The sequence below is a fragment of the Abramis brama genome, assembly GCF_963993115.1.
Source record: "Abramis brama genome assembly, chromosome: 6".
Taxonomy (NCBI): Eukaryota; Metazoa; Chordata; class Actinopteri; order Cypriniformes; family Leuciscidae; genus Abramis; species Abramis brama.
Window position 1 is genome coordinate 42,295,337 of NC_139968.1, and position 25,783 is coordinate 42,321,119.

At 41.8% G+C, this 25,783-nt stretch overlaps 2 protein-coding genes across 2 annotated transcripts in view; one reads left to right on the plus strand and one right to left on the minus strand.

Annotated features, from left to right (window-relative positions):
- Positions 1-15,151, plus strand: part of LOC311084268 (calcium homeostasis endoplasmic reticulum protein-like) — a 37,061-nt gene extending 21,910 nt beyond the window's left edge. The window contains exon 3 of the mRNA XM_084116190.1: positions 14,900-15,151. Coding sequence (XP_083972316.1) covers positions 14,900-14,937 — 38 coding nt within the window. The 3' untranslated portion in view covers positions 14,938-15,151. The remainder of the gene's footprint in view (positions 1-14,899) is intronic.
- LOC311084253 (uncharacterized protein) lies at positions 1,181-23,862 on the minus strand. Its single transcript, XM_084116172.1, has 9 exons — positions 23,545-23,862; positions 22,506-23,093; positions 22,194-22,416; positions 22,016-22,092; positions 21,167-21,587; positions 16,229-16,318; positions 15,903-16,069; positions 15,335-15,420; positions 1,181-1,481 (listed from the first exon to the last, which is right to left on the minus strand). The coding sequence occupies exons 1-9, from the start codon at positions 23,647-23,649 to the stop codon at positions 1,412-1,414; spliced, it is 1,827 nt and encodes a 608-aa protein (XP_083972298.1). The 5' UTR covers positions 23,650-23,862; the 3' UTR covers positions 1,181-1,411.
- Between the last annotated feature and the right edge of the window lie 1,921 nt (positions 23,863-25,783).

Here is a 25,783-nt window from a genome sequence, read left to right on the forward strand (position 1 = left end):
CTGTGTTTCAATCACGTGCTTCGCAGAAGCCCCGCCCACAGCGCTGACTCTTCACTCGTGGTCTCCTCTGATTGGCTGCGCATCCGGCCAATGAGTCTCAGCCATCTGTGCAGGAACACAACCGAGCCATATTTCACTGAGCATTAGCTCGAGCAGCATTCATTATTATATCAGGATCTTAATCTTAATATAGATCCTTTAACAGTGTAGAGATGCGGGTCGCTGCAGCAGTGTGCTTTATATCTGCACTGGCTTTCACTGTACATGCAGATGTGTATTTTAACAGTTTTGAAGTGTTTTACTGATTATTTCACGTCATCTGAGCTTCACTACTTTGAGCTCCAGTCGGCCACAACGTCCTGTAGATCTAATCGATAGCAATCACGATGTGATAATGTGTTATGTGTATGCCAGGTTAAAGAGATGTGTTTTTACTCTAGATTTAAACTGACAGAGTGTGTCTGCTTCACAAAGCTAGGAAGACTATTCCAGTGTTTGGCCGATAAATAGAAAAAGGATCTACCGTCTCCAGTGTATTTTGATATTCCAGTTATTATCAACTGGCCAGAACTGTGAGACTGCAGTGGATGTGAAGGACTATAAAGTGATAAAAGCTCGCTGAAGTACTAAACCATTCAGGGCCTTTACAGTAACAACACAAGCAAACATTATACAAATAAGAGTCACAGGTCAGAGGTCAAATATGATTGACAGCTCACAGCACTAAATAACACACCAGTAGATACAGATATCTAATCCAATATTTCACTCTTCTGCTATTAGTTTTCATTCAGGGCCAGAATTCATTTGAAAATGTAAGATCAGCAAAAGCTTGTTGATTTTCGTGATGTTAAAGGAGACGGATGTGTGAGCGGAAACTGACTGAGGTTGGGGGAGGATTCACACACAACCAGATAAATATCTCAGTTCAGTCGTGTTTGATAGCAAGTGTTCTCTTACAAGAGGTTCTCTCGTATTGCGTAATGTTTTACGGTGTGTCCTTTAACCTTTACACCTTTTACCTATTTATTTATTATTCTCAGGTAGGTAAGGAAAGTCGAATCTGTACAAACTATAAGCATTCAAAAATACTTACAATTAATTCAGCAGACTTCCCTGTGGTCAGTTCTTGCTTAAGGCTCTTAAATTATAACTCAGGTAGACAATCTCTTGCCAATAATATAATATAAGTTTTATTAAAGTTAACAAAAGTTATATCAAAGTTACAGTTAGGTTACAATAATAAGTTTCAACAATCAGCTGGTTACAGGCGTCGAGGGACACTGCGCTATTCAGTCTCCGCCGGTTCAGTCTCTCTCTCAGTCTTTTATACGCAGGCCTCGAAATGCAGGTTCCAGACTCTCCTCTGACGTCATCAAATGGCGTTCGGCAAACTCCTTCGACAGGGCCCTTAGTCGTTTACGGCGTATCCCTTCACGGCGCCTCCGTCTTCTCTTTCTCTGCTTTCTTCTCCTAATTGTCTGCAACACATACTTTAACTAGTACATTTTCCATTTATCATAAAAACTATTTCTAATACATAAGTACTTCCTACTCTAAATTAGTCAATACATAAATTTCATGCAAGTAAGTAGTTTTCTTAATAACAGTAAAATCACACAATACATATCTTGTTCAGCATCAATAACAGGGTTACATACATCTATTTAAGCAAAAGCATTATTATTATTTAGGTTACATCAATTCAAAGCAAATCAAGCATTAATCAAGGCAGTATAATTGCAAAATCATCCTCTACATTAACAGTAAGTAGCTTACGCTGCGGGAAAGTCTTCTTTCTCGACATACTGAAGCCAAAAATTATCCTTAATTTTTAATAATCTTGTCAACGCAGTGCGGCAGCATGCAGACCTAGGGCAGGCTAGCTAGCGTGCCCATTGGCTGCCCTGCGGCAACTGCGGCAGCCTATCGCTGAGCCTTGGCGTGACGTCACGTCCAATGAGCGCGCTAGGCGCGCTTCATGCGTCACAGCCCGCGAAAAGGGGTGTGGCTTAGCGTATATAAGCGAGGCTCAGAGGCTGCTTCACTGATTTCTGTCTCTTCAGCGAAGCTCTCCGCATCGCTGAACTCTGAGGAAGCCGCCGTCGAATCAAGCGGACCAGCATGCCGAGGATCTCAGCCTGAGGAAGCCGGCCGTCTTCGCCGCCTTCAGCATTCCCTGCCTGCTTCGCTATCCGGCGATTATATCCTTTTACTGCTCTGTGTTGTTTGTTGTGTGTTCGCTCCGCGACACACTCTGCATCTAAAAGAGCGCGAGGCGCTTGCTTCAAAATGCCTCGCTCATCCTGTGGCTCGTGCAGAGCCCCGCTCAGCGACAGAGACCGCCATGTGATCTGCGCTCTCTGCCTGGGCCTCGACCACGCAGAAAACACCTCTCCACGGGCGGCTGCGAACAGTGTGAGGATATGCCGATGTCGACCCTGCGGGCTCGACTCGCCATGTTTGACGATCCTCCCCCTTCTCCGGCTGCCTCTACCGGGCCGCAAAAGAAGAAACGCCGCTCTCAAAGGCCTCCCGAGCCGGATGGAACAGCTGAGCGCTTGCCGGAGCCCCTCCCGCGAGCCTCGCTCTCTCCTTCTCTCCCGCCCTTCCCCGACGCGCAGCGGCCGGCCATTGCCCGCACTGCAGTCGCCTCAGGGGATGAAGCAGATGACGCCGATGTCTACGACAGCTGCTCTCTGCTTGCTTCAGACAGCGAGGAGTGGTCGGGTTCTCACCGCTCCGCCTCCTCTCCTCTACCAGTGTCGACACGGAACTCCTCCGGCTCCTCACCAAAGCGGTCGACCGACTGGGACTTGACTGGTCCCCACCGAAGGAGCCTGCACCTAACCGACTTGACGGGTGTTTTCTGCCTAGCCGCCGCCAAGCGCCAGCCTCTAGGTCAGCACCCTTTCTGCCTGAGCTCCACACGGAGCTATCGAAGTCGTGGAACGCTCCTTTCTCCGCTAGACTCCGCTCTTCAGTCTCCTCGGCTCTCTCCCAGGTGGACGGGGCCGTCGAGAAGGGATATGCTAACATCCCCTCCGTAGAGGAAGCTGTGGCAGCGCACCTTTGCCCGCCGTCTGCCAGATGGCGCTCAAAGTCTGCCTTGCCGTCTAAAGCCTGCAGGACCACTTCAGCTCTCGCCGGCCGCACTTTCGCCGCCTCCGGCCAAGCTGCCTCTGCCCTGCACTCGATGGCCGTGCTTCAGATCCTACAAGCCGACCTCCTCTGCGAGCTGGATGAGAAGGGCTCGGATCACACTGCCCTAACGGATCTGCGCAGCGCTACGGACCTTTCGCTCCGCGCTACCAAGACCGCTGCACAAGCCATCGCCAGATCTATGGCCGCGCTCACCGTCATCGACAGACACCTTTGGTTGACGCTGGCGGATATGAGTGAGTCAGAACGCGCTGTGTTCCTCAATGCCCCACTCTCGCCCACTGGCCTCTTCGGCCCTGCGGTCAGCGGAATTGTGGATTGCTTCTCTGAAGTGCAGAAGGCGTCGCAGGCTATGAACCTCTTCCTGCCCCGCTGTTCGAACCCAGCTGCAGGCCGCTCTCAAACTCAGCCTCCTGCACGCAGCTCTACACAGCGCTCGTCTCGGCCTCCCCCTTCGCAGCGATGTCAGGGCGGCCGCCCTAGGTCACGCTCGACCAGCGTCACAGACCGCCGCCCCCCCGGGGACCGCGGCCTAAGATAGCGTTGAAGCCCGAGTCCGCGAAGTCCTCCTAGCACCTGTAAGTAGGAAAAGATGGCTGGGTCCCGCTGCGGCTGGACCGCCATCAAAACGCCCAGCTCTGTCAGTCCCCTTAAATCAGGCTACTGCAGCAGCTTACACCGCAGCCAACGAGCCAGTAACACTACTCGCTCGCCTGCACACAAACGCCGTTTTTACGGCGGCCCAGATAAATCTCAGAAAGAGTATAAATTCGGGTTTTACCCGCTGCTCGCTCTGCCATTCAGTTACCTCGGGTTACAGACCTTCTAAAGCTCCCAAACACTGGCCGTGTTATAAGTGTAAACTCAGCGCCCGCTCACGAGCACGCGCACTCACTTTCAAACACAATAACCCCCACGCCACTCTCGCGCCACGAGTGTTTAACAGCAAAACGCGCTCCATCCTTAGGGATCGAGCCATCATATGCTGTACAGCCAGTCAGCACTGTTTACCAGCCCCCATATTCGAGCTGCGGCGGCGCGCGCGCCGCTCCATCCTCTCTGATACAGGTTCCCCATCCCGCGCAGCGCGACGATCTGAACCCAGAGACCATTCGACCCCTAGCTATGCGTGCAAAAGCATGGGAAGCTATTCAGGGCGCGTCAGAATGGGTGCTGAATACTATAAAACACGGCTATTCGCTTCAATTCGCTCGTCGCCCCCCGCGCTTTCTAGCGCAGACGGAGACGAAAGTGAGTTTAGAAGCAGCGCACCTGCTTCAAGCAGAAATAGCGAAGCTGCTGCGCAAAGGGGCTATAGAACAGGTTCATCCTTCTCTGAGCGAGTCGGGCTTTTACAGCCGTTACTTCCTCGTACCCAAGAAGGACGGAACGCTAAGACCTATTTTAGATCTGAGACATTTGAACAAGGCCCTCATGAGACGGCCGTTCAAAATGATCACAACCAGACAAATCCTCGCGCAGATTCGCCCAGGAGACTGGTTTATCTCTCTCGATCTGAAGGACGCGTACTTTCAGATCCAGATAACTCCCCGTCACAGGCCATTCTTGAGATTCGCCTTCGACGGTCGAGTATATCAATACACAGTCCTGCCGTTCGGCCTGTCTTTAGCACCCCGTACGTTTACGAAGTGCATGGACACGGCTCTCGCTCCCCTGAGAAGACAGGGAATGCGCATACTGAACTATCTGGACGATTGGCTTATTCTTGCGCAGTCAGAGACAGAGCTTGTGTCTCACAGAACAGCGCTTCTCAGCCATTTGGAAGGTCTGGGTCTCTCGGTCAACTGGACCAAGAGCTCGTTATCGCCCCGTCAGTCAATTTCCTTTCTTGGAATAGAACTGGACTCGGTGGCTATGACGGCCAGATTGTCAGAGCAGCGCGCGCGCACATCCTTCCAAGTAGGCAGCCAGGTTCCGCTGAGGACATTCCAGCATATCCTGGGGCATATGGCTTCAGCTGCAGCGGTGCTCCAGCTGGGCTTATTGCGCATGCGCCCGCTTCAACGCTGGCTGAAAGCGCGCGTGCCCCACTGAGCCTGGGTGGCCGGCGGCTTGCGAATGAGTGAGTGAATCAGGGTTGCATTTCAGCCCTGCAGCCCTGGCTGGCAGCCGAATGGTATCACACAGGAGTGACTATGGGAGTGATCTCACACCGGAAAGTGGTCTCGACAGACGCTTCCAACCTAGGTTGGGGAGCGCTCTTCGAAGGCAGACCGGTCTATGGCCGCTGGTCAGACCAGGAGAATCTCCTACACATAAACTGTCTAGAGATGCTCGCGGTCGAGAAAGCGCTCAAACACTTCCTCCCATTCCTCCTAGGTCACCATGTTCTAGTCGGCACGGACAATACATCGGTAGTGGCCTATGTGAATCGCCAGGGCGGTGTCAGATCAAAGATGCTCTGCACCCTGGCGGAACGCCTCCTCGTGTGGGCTCAGCACTCTCTGCGCTCGCTGAGAGCCGCGCATGTGCCTGGCCACCTGAACGAGGGTCCCGACAGACTGTCCAGGGACAACGTTCCCCCTGGGGAGTGGTCTCTACACCCCCAGACAGTCCAGTTACTGTGGCGCCGTTTCGGCAAAGCGAAAGTCGACCTTTTTGCGTCAAAAGACAACGCTCACTGCCCAGAGTTCTTTACGAAGAACGAGGACGCGCTGGCCCAGACCTGGCCCAGCGGCCCGCTATATGCTTTTCCCCCGGTCTCTCTGTTGCCTCAGGTCATCAGGAGAATCAGGGAAGCGCGCCACACAGTGCTCCTCATAGCCCCGTACTGGGAGAACCAAGCTTGGTTCCCGGAACTAATACAGCTGGCAGACACAGTCCCCTGGCCGATACCGGCGAGGAGAGACCTTCTCTCTCAAGCCCGCGGCTCGATCTGGCATCCCCATCCAGAGCGCTGGTCTCTGCATGCATGGAGCCTCAACGGTTACCCGTTGATCTGCCAAAAGGGGTTATGAACACGATCTTACAATCTAGAGCCCCCTCTACGAGGCGGCTCTACACATCTAAATGGTCTGTGTTCAGCAAATGGTGCACTGCTAAAGGGCTCAATCCACAGGCATGTGGGGTATCACAAGTATTGTGTTTCCTTCAAGAGCTACTGGACGCGGGAAGGTCCCCCTCCACGCTCAAAGTTTATGTTGCGGCCATCTCAGCTTTCTCTGACTCAGAGCTGGGCCGCGCATTAGGAAGGAACGAGTTCGTCATCCGCTTCCTTAGAGGAGCCAGGAGGATGAAACCCCCGCGACCCCCCTCGGTTCCTATGTGGGATCTTTCACTGGTCTTGGAGGCCCTGAAAACGCATCCCTTTGAACCTTTGGAAACTGTGGATATGAAATACCTCACGCTCAAAACCGTTTTTCTGATAGCTCTGTCTTCAGTCAAACGTGTGGGAGACCTTCACGCGTTATCTGTTAACGCCGCATGCCTCGAGTTCGGACCTAACGACTCTAAAGTTATTCTTAAAAACTGAGGCATGGTTACGTCCCCAAAATATTGGGCACTCCCTTCAGAGCGCAGGTCATTTCCCTCTCAGCCCTGCCAACTTCTGGCAGCGAGACCGATGGTAATCTCCTCTGCCCGGTCAGGGCCCTGAGATATTACATCACACGCTCCGCCGCTTTCAGGCGCTCGGAGCAGCTTTTTGTTTCGTTTGGAGGGCGCACCAAGGGTCTCGCCTCCTCGAAACACAGCCTGTCCAGATGGATAGTGGACGCTATCACAGCTGCTTATGCGTCTAAAGACCTGCAGTGCCCACTGGGCATTCGAGCTCACTCCACCAGAGGCATGGCCTCGTCGTGGACGTTGTCCAGCGGGATTTCCATTCACGACATTTGTACAGCGGCAGGCTGGGCCTCCCCCTCTACATTTGTTAGATTTTACAATCTGGAAGTTCCCGCCTTGCAGGCGAAAGTTTTATCAGTCTAAGTCTCGCGTAGATCGGCCCACTATCTGTGCGCGGGCTACGTTGGTTGATTTAGCTCTACTGGTTGAGCTGCACTATGCAGGGAATTATCAGTTCGGACCGGCTGTGCCGCTCCGTGCTCCCTAGTATGTGTTTGTGTACTGCGCTAGCCTTCTTTTGGCCGCCCGGCTCCCTGCTATCACGTTCCCTGGGCTCTCCCTGGGACTCATTCAGTGGATGCTGGGCGCGCACGGCGTTGACAAGGGAGTTCCCGCAGCGTAAGCTACTTACGCAATACGAGAGAACCTCTCGTAAGAGAACGTATCGGTTACCTAACGTAACCTCTGTTCTCTCTAGAAGAGGGAACGAGTATTGCGTAACCCGCTGTGCTCGCGCCACAAGCTCATTCGCTTCAGCGACAGAAACCAGTGAAGCAGCCTCTGAGCCTCGCTTATATACGCTAAGCCACACCCCTTTTCGCGGGCTGTGACGCATGAAGCGCGCCAAGTGCGCTCATTGGACGTGACGTCACGCCAAGGCTCAGCGATAGGCTGCTGCAGTTGCCGCAGGGCAGCCAATGGGCACGCTAGCTAGCCTGCCCTAGGTCTGCATGCTGCCGCACTGCGTTGACAAGATTATTAAAAATTAAGGATAATTTTTGGCTTCAGTATCTCGAGAAAGAAGACTTTCCCGCAGCGCAAGCTACTTACGCAATACTCGTTCCCTCTTCTAGAGAGAACAGAGGTTACGTTAGGTAACCGATACGTTTTCAGACGTTTCAAGAGTTGCTGTCATGTGGGTTTTTTCACTGAACCGATGAATAAAATGTTTCTCAAATTAGTTTAGTTCTGTTTGTTGCATCAAGTTAGTAAATTTTTTTAAGTATTTTTATTGTCATGATTCCTGTCTTGTGTGCACTTTTGTTATTTCCTGTTCTGTGCCATGTTTTGTAGTCCTTTGTAGTTTTTCTTGTTTATTAGTCTCTCCAGGTGTTTCTGATTAGCCACGCCCCCTTGTTATCTTGTTTAGCTTGTTGGTCTTTGTATTTAAGCCCTGTGTCTAGTTCAGTCTTTGTGAGTTCTTAATGTTGTTGTATTTTGGCTATTTTGTTCCCGAGTCATGTTCCCTAGTCTAAGTTTGTCTGGTTTTGAGTTTGTTTAAATAAAAGCTGCTGCAAATAGATCCTGCATCCTTCCCTGCTTTAACCTGCATCGTAACATTTATGGCTTCAGTTGTTTCCATTTTTCTACAGAATTTAGTGATGGTGAAATGAAGCTTTGTGAAGCACCGGGGCTTTCCCCCCCAACTTTGCAAAATGGTTCATTACTCGAAGCTTTTCAACACGTTGCAAACGGTTGCAAACAACGACATCTTGTGGTCAAAATGTGGAAAAGCTGTCTTTCTGTCCCAGAAGACACATCCATTTTTTTATTGTTTCATGTAATAAAACACTTTGTGCTCTGTAAACCGCAAAGCAATAAAATAATCCTCATAATTCATGTGTTAGTGTTGATGTAGTTCTTACACAATATATGAACAAACATATGAAAAAATAAAATAAAAATAAATGGAACAAATTAACGTGTACAGAAACAATTCTTATGAGTCTACTTTGATCAACAAATGCAGCCTTACTCACATACACTTTAGCCTCAGTCCTAAATAAAATTTTATGTATATATATAATCAAAATAAAAAAAATTATTGTGGAATGGTGAAGTGCTTGTGAACTTATTTTGTGGATAATTTAAGAAATGAAAGATTTTTATTAATGAACATGACTTGTTCAACAGTGTGAGGGCTAAGTATATTTCTTTTTTTATCTACTACTACCAAAGAGCATGAAACTCTAAACTCGACCTGCTCAAGGCGTTTGCGCTATTTTCGAATCTGATTCTGAATGAAGCAATCACGTGACTGTGTGTAGAAACATCTAGGCTTCTACACTTCTACAAGTCAATTCACCTTTATTTATATAGCATTTATAAACGATTGTTTCAAGGCAGCTTTTTAAATAAGAAAATAATGATTCAATGATGCAAACAGAATTCAACTCTGTTTTACAGCAGCTCTAAAAAGACAATAGTGCTGTTGTTCAGCTTCAGTTCAGTGTTGATTCACTTCAGTTAATTTCATCAATTGTGAAATGAGTTCATTTCAGCTATGAAGCAAAACAGTGATGTCATCATCCAGCTCAGTTCAGTTCTCATCCAATAGTGTCAGTGCATTCAAGTCAATAATATTAATAACTAAGTGTTCAGAGGCGACAGCGGAAAGGAACCCAAACTCCATCATGTGACAGAAACAGAGAAAAAATCTGGTACATGATTGATGATGTCATTTCACACAATCTGATTTTGCATATATTAATATTTGTGAGATTTATTAATTTATGGCTTTATATTTTTATCATTTTTAAGACGTTTTGAAATCTAAAGCAGAATGCTGAAATTTAAAGGTTCTTCAAGTGTGTTTTTCTTCATAAAACTGAATATTTGAGCTTGATAATTTTAAGATTTTATTTCCAAGGCTTTATTGTTTATATTTCTCTCAGATATACAGATCTCACTTTACTGCTACTGCTGTATATTTGCTGTATGTATTTGCTTGCTTTTATCAATAAAGTTTCTCACTCTCAGGTTCAAGAGTCTCTCCATGTTTTATTACTCAGTTTGACACTCAGTTTCAGTCAATCTCATGTTAATCTTGAGTACCTATAGAGTAGTACTGCATGCTTCATATCTCCAAAAAGTCTTTAGTTTTATTATATTTATAAAAGAAAGATAGGCTGTACCGAGTCTTTCCCGGAAAAAAACGAGCGGCTGGAGGCGTGCCGTGTGGGCGGAGCTTACGCGCCGATAGCTAACAACACATTTGAAGCAGTTTTACTCACGCACGGCCGTGAACCTTTATCGTTGGGACCATAGATATCATATATAAAGGCTAGATGTCTCGTGGTGCATGGTGCACTTTAATGGTGCATGTACTTTTAAATAACCATAACTTGCTCAATTTTCTACCGATTTTCAAACGGTTTGGTTTGTTATAAACGTCAGAGATGTAGTTATGACACTGCATACATACACTGCATACATATGAATAATTATAACATACATGTTTAAGCATTCGGAATTATAGCCACGTTAATAACGTTTGTAAGAAACCAAACCGTTTGTAAATCCGTCAAGATTTCAGCGAGATAAGAGGATTTGTGTGCGTGCTGATCACTCACCTTAATTCACAGCTTCCCTGTGACAAGATGGCCGAACGGTGATGACTGAAGTGACTGCGCCATAAGCCATCTAGCGTTTATATATGATATCTATGGTTGGGACTGCTCCATCCTTAAGCATTAGATGATCTGCAAATCCGGCATCGAACTGGGCCTTGTTTATAAAACAATCATCGTCGAAATGCAGGGAACAAACTCCTGTGACTGCAGCGAGCACAGCGCTTAGATGAGGTACTGCTTTCGCTCTCTCGCTCTGGTCTACGGGTGCGCGCGCGCCTTTCCGGGAGAAGTGCCCTTAGGACCCATATAAGGAAATTCCGCCCCATCTGACGTCACACAGGCCCATACTCGAAAAAAAACTTTCCGAAACTTGTGACAAACTGGAAGGATTATTTTTGGCACAGAAAGACTCCATCAAACGTACAACTTAATTTTTTAAACTTTGTCCATGTTTAGCATGGGAATCCAACTCTTTAACAGTGTAAAAAACTCAGTATGCATGTGTGACCTTTGGTTTTTCTCTCTGTGACCCGGTTTGTCTCCCCCCTCATCAGCACACACACTCAGAATATAGATGAAATCAGGATTCTTTATTTTCTGCATACAGAGCAGTCAAAGAGAAAAGACAGGTAGTCGTTATGCAGTTCAAGCTCCACCCACAGCCGTTTTCTCTAGCTCTGCTGCACTTAATATCACGGTAAACATTACTCAATATTTTAAATGTCAGTATTTCTTAACACAGGGAATACAACTAAGTTAACAGAGTACATTTTTAAACACTATGATAAACATTTACCTGCATACAGAGCAGTCAAAGAGAAAAGACGGGTAGTCGTTATGCAGTTCAAGCTCCACCTAATCAAAATACGTTTCACCTCATTAGAAAGCACATGGAGAATGACGCAGATAGAAAGATCGTATAATGCATACAAACAGACATGAAACGATCAAAATACTCAAAAATATAAAAAGAAAACATGCTCTATAAATCAATCAGTATCTACTGCGAGCAATCCTTGCATACAGTGTCAAACATCTTATATGAAATTACATATTTCTTTTACTTTTAGTGTGGAGCAAACACAGAACCGACTCACCCACAGTATGTGAACACACAAAAAAAATGAGGTCATGATCCGAGCATGCTAAGGGGTCGTAAAAAAAATAGTCACACTTGTGGTCTTCGGTCAAAAATGACCCCCATAGGAAATGAATGGGAAATTGACAAAAACACAAAAATTCACCAATTTTTTTTTTTTAAGTACACAGCAGTAAAGGGGTGACATAAAAAAATAAAAATAAAATGGGTATAAAATTTGCTTCTTAGCAACACAAGCTTCTCTTTCTAACACAATGTTTAGGTTTGACTGTAATCATAATGCAAAAACTAACACTTTAAATCACTATTTCTAAAAAAAAATATCTAAAACTTGATAAGAAATAGTTTTTGAGATTGTTTAAATATATATTAAAATCCCCCCTCCCCCCCAAAAAAGTAAATGTGTCCATAAACAGCTGGGGAATTCACATGCCTCTCCATAGAGAGCTGTAGATGCCATCTAGTGGTTACACCATGGTTCTACGCTTTCTCTCCATACTCTCACCAGATGGTGCTAATCTGCTTAAAACATTTTTTTTGAAGGCCTAGACTCTATATTAAACTAAAATACTGTATAAAAAAAAACAAAAAAAAACATATATTTATATAAATTTTTAAATAATTTTCAATGGCAAAAATAGACGATAAATATTGCATAAATATTAATAAATTCAATAAAATTATCTCAAAATACAAAATTAAAAAGAATAAATATTATAGAACAAAAATAAATTGCATTGGTTTTACTGGGATGGAGGAAGTTTCATTTTTAGGCCTCTGGTCACTTCTGACCGGGAAGGCCCAGGATGTGACTCCGAAACGAAGACCGTCTGAGGTGCTCTAAGCGATGTCGGGAGACGTAACTTCTTGTTGACGTTTGAATTGTTGTCAAACAAAACAGAGGCTAGCTAGACCCTCCCTCCTCCCTCCCTTCCGGCATAAAGGAAAGTCAAAGTAGTCACTACAAACAAAGTTGAGTTTAACTGATACTTCATTCAATGTGTAATGTCGCCAATTTAGATAAATGCTTTTATATATTGCAGAACAGAATGCAGAAAAAGAGAAACATTATCTTAAAATCAGCACCTATAACTATATAACTATAACTATAGCTCCCATACAAGGACGCAATAATAGCAAGATAACGTTAGCTTCGCGTTGCCCAGTGAGCATAAACAACGGCGGCGTCATAAACAAATTGTTATCAAAGTTGTTAATAGCCTATAAATCAACAGTATCGGAAGAAATGATACAACTAGGCTACTAGTCGACTCGAAACTGAAAAGACAGTGTTTTATCGTGAGATCCCCCTATGGGCGGGTTGAAGACATGCGGGACGAGCTCCTCCTACTGGCTGGAGTCTCTCGCCTCTGGACAGAAAAGCCTCTGATGAGCTAAATTACGTTTTTTGCGTCATCTGAGGTTTTTCCCAGACACACAATACAGAAATCTCTCGTCTCAGGGGGACATGAGGGAGGGAAGCACGGTCACTCGAAAATACTACCGGGTTTCTACTGATGTAAAGCTTAATGCTAATCAGTGAAGTGTCCCTTTAATTCAGAAAGCCTAATTGCAAATTTAAACCTTTGTCAACATAAATTTTAGTCCCACTGTAGTCAATTTTATCCCTTAAAACTCATCTTTGATCACCAAAATTACATATTTAAATGTTTTTTCCTTGAAAAAAATTCTTCATGCCTTAAAATAGCTTGGATGTAACTCGACACAGCCTCATTTAGTACACAAGGTTCTATGAATATGCAAATGAGCCCCGCCTCCACTCACTCAGCTCAGAGATCCACTTGTTGATCTGATTGGTTACAAGGTAACCGCCGCCGCGGCAAGGTAAGGACACCGCCGTCGGTGTATGAATGAGTGAGTGAATGGGTGAATGCGAGGCTATATATAAAGCACTTTGGTGTCCATAGGTCTGTGAAAGCGCTATATAAATGCAGTCCATAAATAAATGCAGTCCAAGGTAGTTTGTGACGTCAGAAACACCAGCGATTTCAAACTGTGTTTTTGAGACTGTCTTTGGTTCACTGCAGTTTTAAGGAGAAAATACTCAGCAATGGTGTCGACTTATGAATTTACACATGTTTGTCTTAAAGCACATTAAAAACACCACATAGACATATAAACAACATTAAAAACTTAATTTTCACCACAGGAGGACTTTAAGAAAAATTACAGAGCAGATTACGTGTTTTCTAAATCTAATCCCATCCAGATTTTAAAATATATGATATGATGCTGCTTCACATTTATTTTGAACATTTTGAATTTTTAACTGGTGGCGATTGAATGATTATCCCTATCAACCCATCTATTATAAAAAGAAAATGTATTTAAATTAAAATAAATGCATAAATTGATACAAAATTAATTAAATTAATCCAGTTTAAATATTGATTTAGCATGCCGTTGACGTGAAACCCCGTCTCGCAGCTCCACATCTGGGTTGGGTTCAGCTCCCGCCGCGATCCCCGTCGACCTCAGGCTGGGCGAAGAAAACAAGGGCCATCAGATGCTCATGAAGATGGGTAAGTGATCCAGAAGACTGCGTATGAGCCGATGCCTCCACTGATGCGGCGCTGAATGTTGTCCCGTTCGTCCTGCAGTGCTGGAGCGGATCAGGAGGTCTTGGCGTTAAAGAACAGGGCATTCAAGATCCCATTAAAGGAAGAGACATCCGGGACAAGTGGGACCAGTATAAAGGAGTGGGTGTCGCGCTGGACGACCCGTACGTGAACTACAGGAGGAACAAAAGCTACAATTTTGTCGCAAGGATGAAAGCAAGAGAAAAAGGTATTTGTGTTTTAAAAATCGTTCCTGTTCTGATGTTTTCCATCTTCATCTTTCTTTAGTGTGTAATGTTGCTGTTTGAGTTCTTCTCTATATCAGTGTCAGTGTTTCTGAACTCCTGAAACACCTCCATTGAAGTCTTGAGTTTCTTCCGGGAACGAACACGTCACAATAATCCTCATTGAAATAATTAATACGCAGAATAAAGGGGCGGGGCCTGGTTGAGTTAGTTAGTAGTGTGTTAAACTGGCGGTTATGGTAATTAGGGGCGTGGCATTTCCCAAACACACTCAGCGCTTAACCAATCACAACACTGATCCAGCCGACCAATCAGAGCATAGTGTGCTTTTCAGAAGGAGGGGCTTCAGAGACAGGAACTAAACAGAGCGTTACTGACAGACTGGGAAGAGAGGAGCTGCAACAATGGAGAATATGGGAAAAATAATTAACATTCAAGCTGGAAAACCTGTTCTAGTTAAAAATACAAAATCAAGACTTTGGAAAAAGGTCATAATAGGTCCCCTATTACAATAGCCAATTCAAGCATTACTATTATTGATGCTAATACTTAGGGTTAGGGGTTTGATCAAACCATTAACCTTAAATATTAAACTTTGCACACTTATATATTTTATATTTCTGACCAAATTTGAATGTTTGTCTTTTTCGTCCTCAGTAAGCAGAGACCCACAGGAGCCCTCCAGCACAGAGTGATCACCGTCACACGTGGTCTGTTTTTTTTTACTGTAGATGTCAAAGCTGTTTTCCACATTTGTTTGGATGTTTTCTCTCACCCTCAGTTCATTTTTGTAGTAAAATGTATCAAAGCTTCATATTGTAACTCATGGAAATGTCAGCATCATCACAACCCTTTCGTTTGATTAATCTGAGACTGTACAAGCAAAATAAAGACATTTTAAAAAAGGCACAGTGTTTATGTAAGCATTTAAGTTGTGTGTGAATTCTTATGTCTTGATAAATGTGAAGCGCGATGAACAGGTAGTAAAAAAGCTGTTTTATTTAGGCACATGTAGCATTTACAATGATTGAAAAGTTTTGGCTGATTACGATTTATGGACGATGCATCCAAAATGCTGATCTGTTTATTTACATGTAATGATAGTCCTGCATTTCCTGTAGAACTTCTTCTAGAGCGTCTTCAATACTTAGTTTGGGCGGCCTGTGAGCGCGGATGAACTACAGGAAAAATAAAGAAATTCCTGTTAGCAAACATGAAAGATATTACGATAAAATTATAATGAGAACACTATTATTGTGTGTTTGGGACATGTCTTGGGTGAGACTTTTGTATTTGTAATCAGGCTCTCAAAAATTCTATAAAAATTTAGACTTATTGGCCAATATATCGGTTATCGGGTTTCAAATCTAAAGAATTATCGGTATCGGCCAAAATTTTCATATCGGTGCATCCCTTATATGTATATATGTGTGTGTGTGTGTGTATATATTATACTCCTAAATGTCTTCTAACAGTGTGCACCCGTCTTAAGTGATTGCCAGGGTAGATGTCAGGCTTATTTAATTTGATGAACTTTTAATAAAGATGTATATTATCTGTGTTTTATAGGCTAAATGATACTTCTATCCATCACCGTCTTATCTTCATTCCTTGACAAATGAAATTGTGGATTAGTCATTGCAGTAAAATGCGTTCTTACCTCTTTAGTATCTTGTAGTGTGGTGTATTTGTAGTCAGCCGTCCCCAGCGACTCGTGCACTGATTTGTAATGGCGTCTGGTGGAGTCGATGAACGATCTTGTGAGGGCCAACTGCTGTCGCAACATGTCGTTGAGTGCAATAATGGCAGGATTATATGCCGTCAAACCTGTTAGCATGGGAGATAATGAGCTATATCAACTCCAGTGCAAGAAAAAGTTATACTCACTCAGTACCTGAAATGTTCTCATTCTTAACAATAACCACTTGAGATGTTCATGTTTTTTTTAGGTTCATGTTTATAAGGGTATTCACATCGTATACTCACTCTCTATGGCTTCAGCACTGACTGTGTGACTGGCTATTGGAGTCGGGTCCACATACATCATGCCCAGAGACGGACCAACGGCAGCCATGCCTGGAAAATGGCCAACATAAACCAGTGGATCTCACAAAAACACTTTTATAATAAAAATTTGGGATGAAAATGTGATTAAAATGTCATGAAAATAGTCACAATGCAAAAACTATTCTTTTTAGGGCCTGAGCACCAATGGTGCGAGTTTATTTTCTTTTGATTTTGAAATTAAATATGGCCTAAACATGTTCTTGACAGGTTTTGTGGGATTCACCCACATACATTTCTCTCAGAACAAGAACAAAAGTGGTCCAAGGCTATAACCCTGAGGGATGCCCCAAATTGAATCTGCCATATAAAGCGATTGTGTCTCTTCAAAAAACTTTGACTTAACTGCTCCATTCTTATGGACAGGGGCGTCGGACTTGGGGTAAAACCAGTACTGATTACCAGGGCCCCAAAGGAAGAGAGGGCCCTTGAAAAGCCTGGAATATATTTTATGTTACCTGTATATTTTCATTTCCTAATTAAATTTCATATTGAATGTCAGATGAAATGTAAAGTTAGTGTATTGGCTGAATAACTTGGTTGATTGACTGACTGGTCCCACCCCTTGCTAATGCGCCAAATGGTTTAGTCCTTCTGCACACGTTTTGTTTATGTTAGTTAGTTGAGCATCTGGAGGAGTGCAAACTTCTGCCGTAGAAATGTCTTTCTCAAAGAAAGCCAAATCAGGCCCCCCAAATGGAGCGACATTAGAAGGATAGAAAACAAAATGAGGGGAAACAATTGGTAACTGACTTATTTTCAAAGAAAGGTGAGCACAATCTAGAACATGAAATCTAAAATGCTAAACTGCTTGAATCGTTAGTGCTAAAAATGAACTGAGACAACCCATTGAAAGAGCAGAACATACACTTTCAGATGATAATTTGGTTATACATGTAATCTGAGGTAAAGGCTAAATAAATAAACTACACTAACAATGCTGTTTGCATACAACACACCATTATAATAGCCTAAATTGAAACCTGTTTAATTTTAAATTAATAGGCTATAATATCTAAAATCAGCAATAATTAGCAATTATATAGCCTACGTTGGGTGTTATATACAATAAAATATTGTAATATCATTTAGTTAAAACTTAGTAACCACAGTAAAGTAGGCTAGAGAATGATGAAAGGAGGTTTGAAATGTGTGTGCACACATGACAAATTATCAGGCTACTCTAAGCATTTACAGTTAATAGTTATTACGCTATATGTATCTAGGTCTACAGATTCATGTGTGCAGAGGCCATATTATTTTTATATTTTAATCCATATAAAACTTATGGATTAGTTTTATGATCTCTTCATGAACTTTTTAAGTGTCAAAAGTATCAGTTGCAAAGCTGTCTATGGAGCTCTCAGATTTTCATTTTGGGGTGAACTAACCCTTTAAGCGAGACACTACAGGCAAAAAACCTGCTTGAAACCTGAATGTTTTTTCATGCATCTGTCAATTTTGAGACTTTTAATAAAGTGTTTTTTCAGACTAGTGGAAAGAAAAATCCAAAATACACTTTTAACTATATCAGAGCACTTGATCTATGTGTGTAGGTTTCAATTACAGTATATATCTTTAAAGGCCGTTTTCTCAAAATTATTTCTTTCTCCTATTCTGAGTCAGAAATCTCCACTTTGGAGGTTTTTACATAGGGTTTGTTTATATATAATTTTCCTGATTTTATACAACATTTTATTCCTAAAAAAAGGTGAATTTACTGTAGACAGTATTTTCTCGAGTGATAAATAGAGATATCCTGAAATCCCATTGTAGGCACGTTTCCATTACAGATTTGCAAAAAACTTTTGCGATTATTTTTTATTTATTTATATAAATGTCGACAAAAAAATAAGTTTGATGACGGCGTTTCCATAAACCGATGTTATGCGACTAAAACTTAATTTTTTCCTCTCGCGATAAGTAAAATCAGTCCAAAAACCATGGCAATGGACGTTGGTAGGTTTATGTACTATATCCCAGCCACTGCACTGGCCATTATTATTAATCGAAGGAGACGTATGTGTGTTTTCCAAGCATTAATGGAAGGAACGACCCTTATTATACTTGTGAGCGGCACATATGAGGAGTTTCTGGGTGTTTCTCCCTCATATCTGCTTCGAGGTCTTGATTGTGGCATTTATTTGAGGTTTAGAATAAATTATTCCTGTAATTCTTTTGTCTTTTATGAATTTAATAAAGAACTCTGTCTCGTATTCTGTCCAAACACACCGCGTCATCTACATCAGGTGACCTGTAAATGCGCAAAAACTGTTTCCATTGCAGTTTTGCAAAATATTTATTTTCGAATTGCCTGAAAAACCTCCTCTTGCGATAAATGGGAGTTTTTGCGAAACTGACGTGTTTCCATTGGGCGTATTTTCAATTTGCACAATTTGAAAGGTAATAGAAACGCAGATTCAAAAAATCTTTGACTAATACAAAAAAAAAATTAAACAAGAATTTTGAACCTGACTTTAACCAAATGTTCAGATTTTTGTTCCAAACTTTTATGTAAATTAGTGTATATTTAAATCGATAACACCTCATTTGCATATTTAAACATAACATTTCAGAAAAAGCAAAAAAATGTGTGATTATTAATGTAATCAATTAACGGGATAATGGTGATATAAGTTAATTTTATTTATCCTATTCACCTGGGATGTCTTGACTTAAGTTCGAAATATGACTTGGATGTGTTATTGAGTTTATTTTTCTAAGATTCGCCCACATACATGTCCTAAAAACAAGAACAAAAGTGGCCCTCAACTATAACCCTGAGGGACGCCCCAAATGGCGCTTTTCCACTGCATGGTACGGCACGGTTCGGCTCGGTACGGTTCGACTCGGCGCGGAACGGTTCGGCTCGCTTCGCTTTTCCACTGCGTGGTACGACTCGACTCGGTACGGCACGGTTCGCTTTAGCTCGGTTGCTTTTCCATTGCAGTTAGTACCGCTTCAAACTGGGTGGGACTGATCGTTATAGTTGCCGCCTCTACTGCCATGACATCATCGTAAACGCGCCACATTTCAAACGCACAACACAGGGGATGGTGCTCTTGATTCTCGGCATGTGGATGTTTTTAAATTAAATTAAACGTTCTTATAATGGTTTACTATATGGAAGGAAAATTCTTAACGTGTAATTAAACGTTGCGTTCATATTCTGGGCTCATCTGATTTTTTGTACATAGCATAGCCTACTTTGTTATGATTTTAGTATCATAATGATTAATAAATGCACGCACAATTATCCGTGAACTTGATTTGAACAAATGCCTTTCAACTTGTGTGTGCAAAATTCAGAATTAAATGAATGTGCAGCAATCTTTACAAATAGAGAGTCTAGGCCTAATGTACTGTTTTAAACTAGCCTACTGCCATTAAAAAAGCGCATTTAGTTAATGTTATGTTATTTTTTTCCATCTGCCTATGTTGATTATGAAAAGTGAACAGCACGAGTAGAGAGACATGGAGCGAGTCGGACATAATTTTGACCACTTTGTTAAGTTTTGTTTTGTAGAAAGCCTTTCTTTAAAGTGAATTTCGTTTTGTATAAATTGTATCTTAATTTTAATATTTTTTTCATCAAACAATTACCTGGATTGAATAAATAAGAGCAAAATAGACAATTTAATCATTGAGGCGCCCGAGCAGTCAGTTGCATTGTACGTTAACTGGAGCGCATCTCATCCTCAAAAACACAAAGCTTGAAATGTCTTTAAACTAAATAATTCAAAACAAAAAGAAATAGGCTACTCTCTTATGTAATCCATTATGTGCATTTCTCTCTATAGGCGCGTTTACTACGAATATGGCGATCGTCAACTTCATCTTTGCCATGCACAGACACTGACAGAAAACACTATTTTATAAATAAAAATCAGTGCACGCGTTTTAATAAAATTAAAACTTTAATTGTGATCATTAAAATAATTGAATATTAAATATTTTGTGGCCAAGTTTTGCTCATTTATTAATATTATATATATAGACTATATATAGGCGTAATTTTATTAAATTGAACAAGCGCAAAATTCAGCATTCAATCAAATATTCAAAAAGACTTAATAATAATGTTATTTCAACATAATATCTCGTTATTTCGACATAATGTGCGTGCAACAAGCAAGATGTGCATTTGTAAATCCGGGGATGCGCATTGATTTTTATTTATAAAATAGTGTTTTCTGTCAGTGTCTGGCAAAGATGAAGTTGACGATCGCCATATTCGTAGTAAACGCGCCTAGAGAGAAATAACATTATTATTAAGTCTTTTTGAATATTTGATTGCTGAATTTTGCGCTTGTTCAATTTAATAAAATTAAAACTTTAATTGTGATCATTAAAATAATTGAATATTAAATATTTTGTGGCCATATATATATATATATATATATATATATGCACACACACACACACACACACACACATATGTGTGTGTGTGCCCTCATCACATGCGTTAAAAATTATCCGGCGCCGCCCCTGACTGCAAGAAACAGTTTGCAAGAAACTTTTTAACTGCAAGAAACTACAGCGTTGGCTGTTGTCTACTGGCTATTTAAATCTAGCGGGTTTGTCTCGTGCATGGTCTCGTGTCGCAAATACAATGACACTGGTAGTGACGATTCTGTCTGACCAATCAGTGATCTTCAGTGTTTTCACGTCACATTTTAGTATCGGTACGGTACGCTTGGAACCTCAACAGAGGTGGTACCATTTAAAGCGAGCCGTACCGTACCGTACCATGCAGTGGAAATGCGCCATAAGTGAGCCGTACCGAACCGAGCCGTACCGTACCATGCAGTGGAAAAGCGCCAAAAGAAACTGCTCAAATAACCGATTACAGAAACCTACCAGAAGACCACGTGTAGGCAAATCCATCCATCTGCGTCTGTACCGCAACCTCCTTTACCTCGTGACGGTCAGGACTGGGGCCGTGGGTTACAGTCGCATTGGACGAGCTAGACCTCGAGGAAGAGTCTGAGTGGCGACTGGATGACAGTGATGATTGTGATAAAGTACGATCATCATCATTGTCGTCAACCTGGGATTTGTACGAGCTGTACTGGAGCTCGCTGACCAATGAGGCATCTTTAGCTTCATCTGTGAGATGTTCTGAGATCTCACTGGCACTTGATGGCGTCTCTGATGGGATCTCGCTCTCAAAATCACTTTCGTAGGCTGCCGAGGCTTCTTCCGGTGTGGGTGGCGAAGCGAGCTTTGAGATGTTGGATGACTTCTTGTTCCTGTCTTCCTTTCTGGCTTCTGTTTCTTTCTGTGATTTAAAAATATATATTTTGTTTAAATTTGAAAACATAAATTAAAACAATTGAAAATCAAGCTTTTAATGTTGTTTATATGTATATGTGGTGTTTTTAATACGCTTTAAGACAAACCATGTGCAAATTCATAAGTCGACACCATTGCTGAGTATTTTCTCCTTAAAACTGCAGTGAATCAAAAACACGGTTTGAAATCGCTGGCGTTTCTGACGTCACAAAGTGACGTGGAGGCGGGGCTCATTTGCATATTCATTGAACCGCGTATACTAAATGAGACAATTGTGTTGAGTTACATTCAAGCTATTTAAGGCATGAAGAATATTAAAAAAAAATATTTTGGTGATCAAAGATGAGTTTAAAGGGATAAAATCATTGACTACAGGGGGATAAAAAAAAAAAGCATGTTAGACATTCAACAAACCTTTTCTTGTGATATTTCAGCTGTGGCAAAAGGTATAGGGGCGAGATCATCCAGTGTCATTACATTGATTTTGAAATCTGGGTAAAAAGAAATTTGTTGAGAATAAAAATTTGGGCATACAATTCTATTAAAGAATAGTTTAGATGATTGCTAGATGTTAAATTGACAGGTGTTTTACCATCCAATACTGCACTCCTCTCGCTCAGAGTGTCATCTGAGTCTACAGGAAAGAGATCATCCAAAGACCGGATCTCACTGTGATCAGATTCAGAGGACACAGACCGTTCAGTGAACCGGATCACGCGCGACTCAGGCCTGCTGAGGGAAGGAGAAAGACTGCTATGGTGGAGAGCTTTGTGTCTTTCAGGGGTTGGTGAAGATTCACTGCTCTTCTTGTATAACTGGAGAAAGAGAAAAGCAGAAAGATGTTTGGAAGGACATGAGGGTGAGTAAAATGTGTGGTCAACTAACACTTTAACTGGGTCAATACCCTTTTAACTGGTTGAGGACTCGTCTTCCTCGCTGCATTTTGCAAGGAACTCTCTGATAGGCTAAAAGAATCTCCTAGAAGTCTTCGCATGTCCTGTTCGTCGCTGTCTAAACTGACTCTCCTGACTTTATATTCATTTAGACCAACGGTTCTCTCAGGAACCCTTTCCTCTTGAGGTGCGGACAGCGGTTTCTTCAGAAAGCGAGTCCCCGTCATGCTCAGATCGCTGCTGGACTGGACAGATAAACGTGTCTCCTGTGGTTCTGAGAGGTGTGTATGGTCACTGGGCCCGTCACCTTTGCTTTTCTGGTTTCGAATGCGGTTCTCGATGAGCGCTGGTCTACTCAAAGCCGTGCTTTGTGAACTACGTTGAGGTATGAACTTAAATTCATCCATTTCTGCAGGAGTTCCACTAGGAGCGGACGACTGTCTGTCTTCTGTGGCATTTTTAGAGGTCTTCTTCAGAAATCGACTCCCGCCACCTATAACGAAACTCTTCGCAAGGTCCTGGTTTTCCCTCTGTGATGGTGGGATGTCACTGAGGTCATGGGTCTGTCTGGTCAGTGACATCAATTTTGCAGAGTTTTCCTGAATAAACAAGAACATTTCATGCTGAGACGTATTATAACATTAACACACCGGAAACAATGTAAAAAATGCAGTCAAAAACAGGCAATTTATGTTGAGGTTCAATTCCACCCTTCAGAGGATCTTCACTTATCCCAATGATAGTGTTTCTTTCTCAAATCTATCATTATTATGCACCATTATTGCCCTAACCTGTATTACGACAATATTAAACATCAATATTATCACTGCATTATTAGCAAAACTTAAGAAGAGCATCATTACCTACAACATTTATGGTAAAACAATGACTTATTATATAATCGCATATTGGTTAACGTTAACGTTATAATACTGCTGAAAAGGGGTAGTAAGTTATTATTCTTTGAGAAAGTTTACCAAGTAAACTTTACGAAGTAAAATAAAGTTTCATTTCTCTAGAGCAGCTGTGTGTATAATAATGAACACTAACCACATCTCGTTTGTCCGCTGATATCGCGGTGTTGATTCTCTGCCCCGAGAGATGAGCTTTAGCCCGATCCAGAGCTGAACTCCTCAGTCCTCCACGACTCCCCATCTCGACTAGTTAGTAAATGTCACCTAAATGCTACCAGAACGCCTCGTCTGCCTCAAAACCAATCAAACGAGCTCTCGTAAAGGCATTATAAATCGCTCTAAAGTGTGCAGTACGGCGAAAGGTAGTGTACTAACATGTTTACAACGGAATCTTTCCTCGATGAGAACGCGACGCTCTCGAGCTTGTTCACCATGACAACGTCGCGAGCGTTCTGACGTCACCGGAAACGTCTGAGAATCTGTTGATTCCTGTTTTTATAATTTTATTTTATTATTTATTTTAATTCAAAATTTTTTGTGTGTTTTGTTTTGTTGTTGCACCTGCTCCTGTGGAATGTTGAAAAGAATGTAAGCCATATTGTTTGTACATGAGTTTGTTGAATAAAAAAAAAAAAAAGGTTCCTGTTTTTATAAACATTAGAAAATGATTTTACTTCGATGTGAATGCGTTTTATAACGAACCATCTGCTAATACCAGTTGAGATATGAAGAAAATCATCCTTAGTCCTTTTGTTAGAGAAGGAAAATAGATCGTTCTGTTATTTTTGTTTTATTAATTATTTCTGTATTTAAATATTATTCGGTCTGACTTTATATTTGGTGTGTTTAACTACTACTACTTTTACTTTAACTACTACATAAAAAAGAGAGCACTCCATCAAATTATTAATTTAAATGTTAATAGTACATAGTAGTTAAATACACTGAATATGAAGTGGGTCCTTGTATTTTATCTCTACTGTAGAAAATGTGTGTTTGATGTTTATTTTTATTTTAATAGAAAAGATAAGACATTTGAAAAAGAGATGCATTCAAAGAAAAAAAAAAAAGAATGACATCAATAATTTTAATAATTCACAAATACTCTTTTTTTTATTAAAATAATTTATTAATGGTCTGCTTGATTTGCCTAATGCTATCATAAAATTGCTTATTAAATTAAATCTTTATGAAAAAAGTATGACATTTATAATTCATAAAAACATTTTTTTATTGAATTTGAATCTAAAATAAAACCGTTATCAGTTCAGTTTTTAAGTGAAATTGAAACCAGCTATGGGTTTCCGCAATCTGTAGTATGTTCTGTTGATGGATAAACAGCTTCATCTGGATGTTTTTGAGAGTGTGTGTCAGTTTGTGTGTGAAGCGTTTTTTTTTTTTTTTTTTTTTTCTTTCTATGAAGAACCTCATAATCTTCCACTCCACACAAAACATCTTTACACTGAAATAAAGTAAATCCATCAACAGTCAAATAAGAGTCACAGGTCAAATATGATTGACAGCTCACAGCACTAAATAACACACTAGACAAATATTTTAATTTGATCTTTATCTTTGTTCTGCTGAAGGATTCATCAAATTAACATCAAATGATTTTAAAGAGACATGATGGCTTTATATGATGAACAGATTTGCAATGCAGTAAACACAGACGTTCGAGTGCACATTTTAATATGTGACTGTCTTCAGGTCGTTCGTTGTTCATTTCTTATAAAATGTCTGAATCACCTGCAGAATACAGTCAGCTACAGGAACGTTTAGAGAGAAACACACAGGATCTCATGACAAGATCAAACTGTTGCTTTAAGATGTTTTTAACTTCTCTAGTCCGTGAGAACTTTATGAGGCACTTGAGAAAATAACACTATCTATCAGATCTAGTGGTCGCTGTGGCCGACTGGAGCTCAAAGTGGTGAAGCTCAGATGACGTGAAATAATCAGTAAAACACATCAAAACTGTTAAATGATGATTTGACTGATTGTAGAGTTTCTCATGAATTTACTGATCTAGACGGCTATTTAAAACCACAGCTCAACCTGTGACAGTGGTGTCTGTCGAGGTAGTCTTGCGACGGCAACACAAGCGTGGGACTCGAGGTGATACCAGGGCCTTCCACAGAGAAAGAGTATGAAGCATCTGTGCATTCAGGGCTGTTGTGTTCATCTCTATGTGCAGATCCTCCATCTGATCTGGATACGGACTGTCGGGTAGGCCTGGTGTATAGAGATGAGGAGGACTCAAATGCAGTGATGAGAAGAGAAGTTTATTAGAAAACTTAGTGAACAATATGAAGTTCAGTGACACAGTGAACAAATGTTAAGCTTCTCCAATTGGTGGTTCCTGTGAGCACAGC